General features: G+C 44.3%; 1 protein-coding gene across 1 annotated transcript in view; it reads right to left on the bottom strand.

The window, feature by feature from the left end:
* GLI3 (GLI family zinc finger 3) overlaps nucleotides 1-11965 on the bottom strand; it is a 253966-nt gene that overhangs the window by 3242 nt on the left and 238759 nt on the right. Inside the window, exons 12-14 of the mRNA XM_006757245.2 lie at nucleotides 5898-6188; nucleotides 1421-1748; nucleotides 7-307 (exon numbers count right to left, since the gene is read on the bottom strand). Of these exons, the coding sequence (XP_006757308.1) occupies nucleotides 7-307; nucleotides 1421-1748; nucleotides 5898-6188 (920 nt within the window). The remainder of the gene's footprint in view (nucleotides 1-6; nucleotides 308-1420; nucleotides 1749-5897; nucleotides 6189-11965) is intronic.

Here is an 11965-nt window from a genome sequence, read left to right as displayed (position 1 = left end):
TCGCACTGGCTGGCCTCGCTGGACCGGCGGGAGGCGTCGGTGGAGATGGGGTCGTAGGAGTCGGCCACGCTCACGTTCTGGGGCCGGCCCTCGGCCTGGGACGCCTCGCTGGACCTCCGGCTGGAGAAGCAGGGGGAGATGCCCGAGGAGCGGCGGCTGCTCAGGTAGGCCGAGCTGATGGTGCTGGCGCTGCTGTCCCTCCTGTTGAGCATGTTCAGCATGGTGACATCCACCCCAGAGAGGTCGCTTCTGTTCGGGAGGAGGGTCATGGGCCCGCCCACACTGCAGCTGTTACCGGGCTGGGTGCCTGCAGAGAGAGTGTGGGAGAGGGGAGTTCATGTCAGGATGACTTGATCCAGGCCTCAGCGGAGGGGGAACAGCCACGCGGTAACCGCTGTCAGCTCCCCACTCCAGGCAGCCTCTGTCACAGCCACCCACCTCTGTCATGCAGCACCCAGAGCCACAGGCACCCGAAGGAGTGGGTGTGGCTGGAGGCCAATAAAACTTTATTTACAAGCTCACGGGCACGTTCTGGGACCCTTGGTTAGACAGAACAGTAAGGACTGCCTGGATCAGTTACAGTCCTCACAGGCCTAATGCAAGGACCGAATGCAAAGCTCAGGTATACACACAGCACTGAGTACAGGCACGTCCATAGGCCAAAGGCACTACAGGGCTTCACGTCCACACTCAGGGCTCCCTGTGACATCCTATGAAACCGAAACACACAGCCTTCACCTTCGGGGGCTGCTCCAGGCACCCAGTGTTATCTCAAACGCAAAAACTGACCTGCGCCGACAGTGCAAATGGTTGCCTGCCTTTCCCTGAACGGGACAAACATCAGGAAGGTGGCTGCTAACCTCCCACTTTCAGAAACAAGGGGCAGGCACTGACCACAGATGCCCCCACTGTGGGGATTTCTTCACCTGGTCTAATCGTTATCATGTCAACATCAGAGTATGAGTCACGCACAGGCTTACTTTTTGTTTCAGCATTATCCCTTTAAAATACGGACTCTCGCCCCAACTGGTTTGGCTCAGTGGATAGAGCATCGGCCTGCGGACTGAAGGGTCCCAGGTTCTATTCCGGTCAAGGGCATGTACCTTGGTTGCAGGCACATCCCCAGCAGGGGGTGTGCAGGAGGCAGCTGATCGATGTTTCTCTCTCATAGATGTTTCTAACTCTCTATCCTTCTCCCTTCCTCTCTGTAAAAAAATCAATAAAATATATTTAAATAAAATAAAATAAAATAAAATATGGACTCTCCATACATTAATATGTATGATTGCAGCATACTTTTAAGTGTGGTGGAAAAGTTAGCAAGCATAAAACCCAGGGCCCGGTTCCCCTCACACTATTGTGACTGCATTTAAAAGAACCGAAAACCCTGAGCAGAAACACGGTCTGACACGGAACCTACCATTTCCTATGAGAGGAGAGACCGCAGGGGCTTTGGGGGGGAGGATGGGGTTCAGTCGCGGAAGCATTCCATTCACTTGTTTGAGCCTTTCTAGTTTGACGTGCTCCATCCATTTGGTCCCTGCTGGGTTTCTCCTGGCTTGCAGAGCGAGGGCTGTGGTTGCAGTGGAAATGGTCGAGTCCATGATTGGGGTTTCGTCGATGGCACCGAGGTCTCCCACACCACCTCCTTCGCTCAGAGAAAGGTCGAGCCCACTGTTGGAATAGTTGCTGACGGGGGACTGTTGGCTGCTGCATGAAGACTGACCACCAGGGCTTGGCTGAGATGTCTGTCGGGGTCAAGAGAAAAGGAGAGAAATGTTACCGGAAAAGGAAATGGGAAAGGGAGCCAATAATGAGAGATGATGCAGATCAAGGCGTGCAGTACGGTCAATGGGTTGAAGGAGAACTATGTTCTGGCAAATGGGGGTAGCCTTCCTTACCCACAATGGCTGATGAACCACCCCGTGGAGATGCGGTGGGGAGCAACATATGGCAAGGAGGGCTAGAAGTGGGGTGACTGACATGACAACAACCATGGAACCCTGTCCAAACGCCAACTCTGCAAACACACCTCCTGGGTTCCAGTCCCACTCCCATGACTTTATTCTTTGGGCAAATGACTTAGCCATCCTAAACCCCAGTTTCCTTATCTATATATATAAAAGCCTCAGTGACCGTTACAACTGGTCGACGAACAACTGGTGGACTGGTCGCTATGATGCACACTGAACACCAGGGGCAGATGCTCAACACAGGAGCTGCCCCCTGGTGGTCACTGTGCTCCCACAGCCAACCTCCTGCGCCAGCAAACCTCCCACGGTCCCTCCTCCGGCCGGCCAGCCCTGATTGGCCCCAATTGCCAGCCAGGCCGAGGGACTCCACCTGTGCACGAATTCGTGCACTGGGCCTCTAGTCTATAATAATAAAAGTGTAATTTAGACCGAACGTCCTTCGGACGACCTTCTGGATGAAGCTGGGCTGCGAGGGAAGCCCAGGTCCCGGGTGCCGGAGGGAAGGCAGTGCCAGCAGCCGGGGGAAGGAAGGCCTACTCTTGCACGAATTTCGTGCATTGGGCCTCTAGTCTATAACATAAGGACATGTTATTTATCTTAGAGATTGTTGTGAGAATTAAGTGTGAAGCCCTGAGAGCACACTAAGTGTGTAAAAAGAAAAAAGCCTGGGTAATAGGAACTGATTGGCTCAGAGAGCATTAGTGACAATTATCCTAGTTGGTGTCAGTGCTTGGGGTCCTATATGCCTGGGCTAATATATACCTGGAAGACATACTCCATAAGCACACACTACCTCCTCCCCATCTAGAGCCCCTCCGAGCTATTCAGGGAGGGTTTCCCAAGCAATTTGTAATCTCTCCCCTTCCTTCTACACGCTCCCAAAGAGCAAAAGATCTCTGGGGAGAGAGAACTGCACTGCTCGCACTCAGCTACAGACCACGGTCGTCCCAGGTGGAATGCACAGTGCTGTCAGGAGGGGGCTTAAGACACAGGTTGCACTTCCCGCCACCACAGTACACACACCCGAGCAGACGAACACGTATCAAGTGAGCGCCACATGACCCACTAAGTGTGCTGGGCAACCAAGCAGATCCGAGTGCGAAACACAAATCTGGTCACGAGTGAGACTGGCTTGCGTTTTTGCTTCCGCAGCCTTGGCGTGTCCGACCACCTGCTCCTGCTCTAGGGTTCTCGGAGCAGCCCGGGCTTTGGGTGCCTTTGTCTCTGGATTGGTAGGTCAGAGTGTGTGTGTGTATGCGAAACTGTGCAAGTGCACCCAAGCACACGCAGACACACGCTTCCACAGGGCACGGAAGAAGGCATAATTAGAAAACTGATTAAAGAGGCTCAAACAGTTAAATACAGATTAAATTGCTAGCAAAAAAAAAAAAATGTATCCAGATCTTCTTCAAAGAAGGTGGTGCATGTCTGGTCTGGATTTAACACTCCTCGATATGGTAATTAAATAGTCTTTGAGAACATCTGCTTGGTCGGCCCCAGTGTGATTTATTATGAAAACCTAGACAAATGAAACAATGAATTTCACCATCGAACTCCACATGTCCACAAGCTAAATGTTCAAAACACAGTGCTTCTAGGTTTGAAACATGGCTGAGTGATGCTCTCTTTCAAAGGAATCACGAAGCACAAACACTCAAGGAAAAGGAAATGAACAAAAATTAAACATTAAAGTGAAGACAGAACAAAAAGGAGCAGAGAAGCCGAAATTCCCTCACCTTATTACCCACTGTCCTTAGGAAGTAAGAACAAGACATTTAGGAGCATTACACAGAAGGGATGTTGGTTTGATAGGAAAAAAGAAGAAAGAATTTAATTTTTAGCATGATGATCAAGTCAAAGACAGGCTTTTACAGAGAGAATATTAGAAATGCAAATCTCACACGCATTAGTAAATGTCTATGAAGATATCTACTGATTCCCTCAGTGTGTGCACATATACACATATAACGGTCTCCTGTGGGAACTGATGGATTCATTGACAGTGAGGAGCCTCAGTTTCCTCACCTATAAAACATGGGGCCTCGTCTCAGCCTCTGTGATCTCTTCTCGTCCTGTGTTTCTAAGATTTAGTTACTTTATAAAATATTTTATATCTTGTAATACCTCGGATGTCACTTGACCAAATTGCTGTGAAATTTTATTCCTACCATTTTCTTTTTAAATAATGGGTGTTTGGAGAGGAGATGATGAGTTTTCTTGAGCCAGAAATACGCATTAAAGGTAGAAGAGACTCTGGGTTCTTAGGATGTCCTAACAATACACACTGTTGTCTTTCGACGGCATAATCTAAGAAACCACAAATTCACATTCCTTGTTTCATTGAACACTTGAGGATAAACTGTGGAATGTTCTGCACAATTAGTACACAGGTGGACTTTATTTTAGGAAGTTGATATGTGCTCCCAAGAAAAAGTATATAAAACACAGTCTATGACCCGGTTAAAGTACAGTGATCAGTCATAATACAGATGTAAACTTTTTACTAAGGTGATTTTTAAAAGCAATGTATAGCTACCCACTGGGAAATGATGATAAACCTGCATTATCTGCATTATGTGTGACCAGAGTTACTGTTATTAAGACTCGTAAGCCTTCAAAGATAAACTCACTAAGTCATTAAAATCCAGTAGAAGTCATTGAGTTCTACTCCATTAATTCTGGAATTGTCTGTGCATCACTTCCTGCCCATACCTACTGCTGCACAGTGACATCATTCAGGAATTCATAGGTGTCTATCCAATTGTTGGACTTTTCTAATGTTAAGAAAATGCTTCCTTGAGCTGAGTACAGAGTTGCCTGTGGGTCATTTCCACGTGTCTGGAAGTCTAAGCATGTAACTTCTATCTGACACCTTTCCTCTGCGTCCACAGGGACAGACTACAATCCAGCACATTCGCACAGCTGACTCCATTAAACACGTGGCCAAATGCCAATGTACTGCCTCTCCTCTGACAGCTGCCCTTTCCATTGTTCTTGTCGTCTTTTTGAGAACCCTTAGCTGTTTTATTAAGGCACATCCTATATAAAGCAAAATGATGTTAGAAAGAAGCTGTAACAGTAGCATAATCCATATAGCCCATTCATCACTAAACCATAAAGGTGTTTGCTGGGGGTCTTTCAACCCCTCCCTTGCTCTGCACCTCCTTGGTTCAGACACCTCTGTGAAATGGTCTCCAGTCTACCAAACCTGTCTCTAGAAGGGCACTAAAGCTGTCGTTTCTAAAACCTCAGCAGAAAAACATAATCCCGTTTATCCTCATGCCTACTGCACACTACCCTGAAGTCCCACGGCTGGTGCCTGGCTATGCCAGGATCGGTCTGCTCCTTTCCTGTCTGAGTGTTGAACTTGGCAGCACCTCTTCCTCGGCCTCCCCCATCACATCCTCGAGCTGCACTGGTGGAGAGCTCCCCTCTCCGATGTTCTTACACAGATGTGTGCTAAAGCCCCATCACACGGAGTTATATTTGTTTCTCTGGCCTGCATATCCCACTGGATTATTAACCCCTGAAGAATAGAGACAATGGCTTATGTAACTTGGAGTCGCCAGGGCAAAGAAGACAGAACACCTGTTAACAGAAAGACCCAATGAATGATTTTCTACATTACACTGAAAGTGTAGACAGTCGTGTCTTTCTGTCTGCCACAAGGTGGAACGGCTGCTGATCTACTTTAAAAACCATTGAGGAAACCGAGAAACTCTTTTTTGAGCTGAGTTATTCTCGGTGGAGCGACTTTGAGTAAGTAATCCAGGTCACGGAGGTCACTGAGCTCTGACCTCCTTCAATGAGAGAGCTGGATGCCGGGAGGATGGGGGCAGCCTGTTCTCTCTCAGCGCTCTCTCCAGCTCTGGTAAGTGACCTCAGATGGCTTTGGGAACATCGGAAGGAAAGTGAATGACGTACCATGGGCTTCTCCGCCTTGACCGTTTTCACTTGGAGGCATTCCTCCCGCTTTGAGGTAGTGTTGCTGAAGTCCTTCTGCTCACCAAGGGCTCCCTGAGTCTGCCGGCCAGGTGACCTGGACTGGGAATGGCTGCCGGAATCCCGCGGTGGTGGGGGCCGAGGATGGATGTCCCCGCGCTGCTTCTTGGTGACATGAGCCTCTGGGCCATGCACGGTCTTCACGTGTTTCCGGAGAGAGCTGGGGTCTGTGTAGCGCTTAGTGCAGCCTGGGATTTTACACACATATGGTTTCTGCCAAATGCCACGAGAAGGAGATGACAGATGGTTAAGAAAGTGATTATGCCCAAGCCCAACAGTCTTTTGTGGTTGCTCATTATATTTTTAATTCTTTAAAAGCACTTCCACAAAGCTTTGAGGTATCCAAATACCTCTAAATGATACAGAGGTTTAAAAAAGGCCATCTGAACATTGTCCAGGGTCTAAAGAATCTATCTTTAAGACATCAATGCTTTGGAGAGTGATCAGGGAGAGTGAAGAACATACAACCTGCATTTATAATCTTGGAAACATTTATCCTTTGAGTAGGAAGAAGTATGGTAGTATCATAGTAGGTTATAAATAGCTATTTGATGATGACATTGATGATGATGATGATGACAGAGGAAGGCATAAAAGATACCCATCATTTAATCAAAAGAATGCTATTACTTTTTGGGAGAGCTCGTGTGAAAAAAATATCTTACGGATGTCCTAGTTCTCAGCTCTAATATCACTCTACCCTCTTGAAAATGTGCTTTTTACACTTAGGCAGAAAAAAATTGCCTACACATTCTTCCATGTTAGGTATCATTAAAATACTGTCCTTTGAATAGCATTGCAATTCTGTGGGGATGGTCAGGGCTCAGAATATCCAGAACCTTTCTGATCCTCAGAGTCTTAAAGTCCTGTTAGACTTTCCATGAAAGCTTACCCATACACTGAAAAGGGCCGAGGGATGATGACCTGGAGATGAAGATTCCTGGCCTGGGCTCTGCTCCTGAGTTCTAAGGTCTATAAATTATTCCATGTTAATTTCATTTTCTATGGGGGCTAGTGATCAAGCCTACAGCTACAGTCACAGAAATTACATGGATGCATATAGCTGAATGTTACTCAGATTACAGAATGGCTGTCATTGTATTTCATGACCAATATCGCAATTATGGATTTGTTTACTTGACTTGAAATATAGTCATGCATGCTTCTAAGAATACATACTTATATCTGTATCTACATACCAGAAGATGAACTATTAGGTAAGCAGTAATCATAAAAAGCATGATCAGTATAATGCATCCATTATATCTAAAAAGATACCCTATCTTATAGAGTGTATGTGTCTGAAAGATTTTTTTTTCCACTAAAAGCCCAAGAACAGACGGAGTGCTGCCTCCAATAATGATGAAAGGTCCTAATGGAGTGAAGCAAGGACTATGAAAATCATTCTGAAATACTGCAACTCCAAATCTGAGATACTTTGGGGTAGAACTGATTCCCATGGACTACGAATGACTTCTATTCAGGAGCTCTTGTGATTTGCAGTGTGTGTGTGTGTGTGTGTGTGTGTGTGTGTGTATGTATATGTGTGTGTATGTATATATATGATGAAATAAGCACATCAAATTCTGTGCATTAGGGACAGAAGAATGGCTCTGATGATTAGTGCTATTACCTTATAGTACTCTGACATGGGCCCTATGCATGCTCACTGCCCGGCTATGACATGCTGCTCCATCAGCAGACAGAGTGGGCTGCATGGGGCAGGTGTGTGGGGATTGGAGGAAGGTGGGGGACAAAGCCAGTTCAGTGTGATATGTTTGAAGAGCTACTTTTCCTATAAATATATGCATGTGCACACTATGGGTTCGCCTGGAAATGGGAACATAGCTATAAGTGAAATGAGTCTACAAATGTTTGTCAACTCTTACATTTCAGGAACAAGAGCACATACATGTGTGCCCAGGTGTCCTGCATGTGAACATATAGACTTTCCACCTGCAAAAATCCATAAAGACACAGGTTCTGGAAACTTAGGCTTCACAACAAAACACATTAGCTCAACTATGTAGCTTGGCACCCAAATTTTGTTGTCCCCCATGAGTAAAATGAAATATAACTGTAGGCGAAGGTAAATGTTGTCAGGCTTTCTCAGCTGAGGTACCTATATTTCCTGTCCTGCATGTTCCACTTTCGGCATGGCCAGTACCTTTTTGACTCACTGCACTGATATTTGAAATTTTCTATAATAAAAAGTTTTAAAAATTAAAAAAAAATGCTTGGTTGCTACTCTTGTTAAAGATGTAAAATTAAAAAAAAAAAGCAATTGATACTGTTTATACTTGACTTTGTAAAATTTACCCCGAGAACTTTTTCAATACACATTGAATGATCTCTGCTATAGGCAAGACTCTCTGAACACAAAGTTATATACAACAGGAGTTAATCTCAAGGATTATAAAATATGGTAAGAAAAACATAACAGCATGTAATTATCTACAATATAAAGTGTGCATGCTACAGAAGGATGTGGGCAGAAGGGAATCATATTTTAGTTAAGATGATTGTGGGAAGCATTAAATATCTATATTGGGTATAAAAGAAACGGTAAGGGTCATGGTAAGGGTTAAATAAGATAATGTAGCTCGGCCAGAGTGGCTCAGTGGTTGAGTGTCATCCTATGAACCAGGAGGTTCAATTCTGCGCTTGATCCCCAGTAGGGGGTGTGTAGGAGGCAGCTGATCATGTGAGAATTCTCTTTCTTCATGTATGTTTCTCTCTCTCTCTCTCTCTCTCTCTCTCTCTCTCTCTCTCTCTCTCTCCTTTGAAATCAACAAAAAATATATTTTAAAAAAAGATAATGTATACAAAGTCGTTACCACAATGTGTTGCACATAGTAAGTTCTCAATCAGGGGTCCTCAAACTTTTTAAACGGGGCCAGTTCACTGTCCCTCAGACCGTTGGAGGGCCGAACTATAGTTTTTTTTTTTTTTTAAAAAAAAAACTATGAACAAATTCCTATGCACACTGCACATATCTTATTTTGAAGTAAAAAAACAAAACGGGAACAAATACAGTATTTGTATTTGCATGTGGCCCACGGGCCGTAGTTTGAGGACCCCTGTTCTCAATAAACAGAGCTTTTATTAGGGGGAGGCCTGTAGTTGGACCATGAAAGAAGAACAAGATTCTGAGGGATAAAAATGAGGGCAAGAGTGTGGAGGAAAAGAAGTATCCCTGAGCAGAGGTCCAGCAGCAGGACCACTTCAAGTGTTGGGCATGGCTGATCAAGCTGAGGCTGTCTGGGAGGTTCTATTCATGGTCACAATGACAAAAGGTCAAGACGGCAAGAGCAGGCCTGGGCTGGGTGAGCGCAGGCACAAGCCTGAGGAGTCCAACATTCCTACAGGAAAGAGGGAGCCATTGGAACCTTATGGAGAGGGAGATACAACCAAATCGGAGCTCAAGGAAATGTGCTTAGTTAGTGTGGCTTTGGGAGGAACTGGCTTCCTCGAGTGGGAATTACTGCCTTTAGTCTAGTCCACTGTGCTCCTTGCTGCACCTACAACAGCCAAGTGCTTTGCACATTAGTTATTGATATTGATTAGTAACTCAATGAAGGTACCACTAAGGAAGCAAACCAATGAAAGATGGCATCTAGACTTATTTAGGATCGTGAGATTATACAACACTGGATTTCCTAGACAAACTTAATTTTGGTGTATCAGAAACTGTCCATCATTCATCTGCCAGGACAAGCCTTATATAAAGAAGAGAGAAGAATAATTTACATGTTTGTGAATGAAAATTTTATTCTGTGTTTATGGTCAATGTTAATAATTTCTTTTAGGAAAATTACTCAACTTTAGTGTCTGATGGATACTAGACTTATCGGGGCAATCACTTTGTAATGTCTAACACTATGCTGTATATATGAACCTAATATAACATTTTATGTCAACTGTAATGGACAATTTTTTTAGTTTTTTAAAAAACTGCTCAGCCTTGGTAAAAAAAAATATTAACCAAGATTCCTATTAACCTCACAACGCATTTAAACTCTCATTGGGCACGGCTCTTTCTACATAACAAAAGAACAGAAGCTCAACTGTAATACACTTAATTACAGCAAACATACATGTGTACATGTTTTAAAGTCCATGAAGAGATAAAAAGCTGAGTAGTATGTTTATGTGTATGCACTGCTAATCTGAACATACCCACTACTTAAATTCCTCCACAATAACAGGAGAGAACCTTGGTCTAAAATCCACAGGAATAAATACCCTCTAAGTTTCTAGTCAAAATGATACTTAACTATATTAAATGTAGTTAAACACATTAATTAAATTCTAGGTTCAGTTAATCAAATCCCCTAAAACATTTTAAATAGAGACATAATTCACATACTATAAAAAAACACCTTTTAAAAGATGCATAATTTGGTGTCATTTAGTACATTCACAATGTTGTGTAAACATTACTACTATCAAATTATAGAATATTTTCACCATCCTAAAAAGAAACCCTGTACCTGGTAGCCTCTGGCAACCACTAGTCTAGTATAGCAGATCACACTAACTACTGCACATGGTAAAAGCATTTTGACATATAAAAAGGAGATGAAGCATCTTTCCTAAAACATCCTCAAACAGTTGATCAATAATAAGATATTCCAAATGACGTTTCCTTATTCCACCACGACCTTTCAAAGAGTTGCATGTATGTGAACCTGCATGTGTGAGCTTATGTGAGTGCTTTTTTAGGAAGTGTGGTTAATCTCCTTAGAGATGGGTTTTTTTTTGTTTCTACTGTTTTTGTTGATCCTCACCCGAGGATATTTTTTCCATTGATTGTTTAGACAGAGTGGAAGGTAGAGGGAGAGATAGAGAGAAATAATGATGCGAGAGAGACACATTGATTGGTTGCCTCCCACATGGGCCCCAACCAGGGCTGGGGATGGAGCCTGCAACTGAGGCACGTGCCCTTGACTGGAATTGAACCCGAGACCCTTCAGTCCCCAGGCTGATGCTCTATCCACTGAGTCAAACCGACTAGGGCAGAGATGTTTTTGTTCTGCCAGTTCAGTTAAAAGGAAACTCAGTGAGGACCATCTTTGCCACCAAAGCCAATGGCCAGTGAGCTGACGGCACACTCTGTTTTTAACCAGATTCCCTCTCTCAACTCTCCATCCGGGAGATCATGGATGGGCTTCCCAGCACCTTGGGAGGTCAGGTGACAGCCATGCCAAGGTCAAAATGCTCTTTCTTGTACACATTTCAAGCAAACTGCTGACATACTTGTGGGGCAGAGCTATGTTCCATGTTAACAAATTCTAGGTAACTCTCCTATTTCTACCCAAACTATGGGAGCTTTTTTGTTCATTTCTGGATTCATTCAAGAGAAGGTTCACAGAGGAGCCAGAATGAGCTAGATCTTCAAGAAGCTGGAGTGTGCAAGCAGGCATGCATTAACATGTACACAAAGTGAACCTGAAATCATTTTCTTCTTATGCTTGCCTGAAATTTGGAGGGAATAACTACCTAAAAATAACAGCAACACAACAGGATCCGCCCACTCACCAACCACGAAGCTTTACTCAACGTGTTATCTTAAATAACTGACTAGAAACCATTCTGAGTTTCTGAGAATAACTGCCAAGACCCGTTGGAATACAGAATGTCTGGAAGTCATAGTTAGCCAAGGCTGGTTGCTCTGTAAAAGTCTTTTTTAAAATATAATGCATTGGATATGACACCTGGAGAAAGCCAATAAGAATGGCTGTTTTAGTGGAAAGCTGCTGCCAGCTGTCAACATGTGGCTTTGGACTCTATGCCTGGTGCTCACAGGGTCATCCTTCCCAGGGATTCATGCTACTCCTGGCCTAGCAAGTGGATGGAATTCCAAGTTCAATGCTCTTACTGTCTGACCAGCAGATGGCAGTTCTGAAGAAAAGTAGAACCTGTTTGCCAGGGGTTCTAAGAAGTTCCCTCTTCGTCAGCATTCCTCTCCAAACCAGGCCATTTTTTCT

Source organism: Myotis davidii, unplaced genomic scaffold (assembly GCF_000327345.1).
Source record: "Myotis davidii unplaced genomic scaffold, ASM32734v1 scaffold573, whole genome shotgun sequence".
Lineage (NCBI taxonomy): Eukaryota > Metazoa > Chordata > Mammalia > Chiroptera > Vespertilionidae > Myotis > Myotis davidii.
This window is presented reverse-complemented; position numbering and strand designations above follow the sequence as displayed.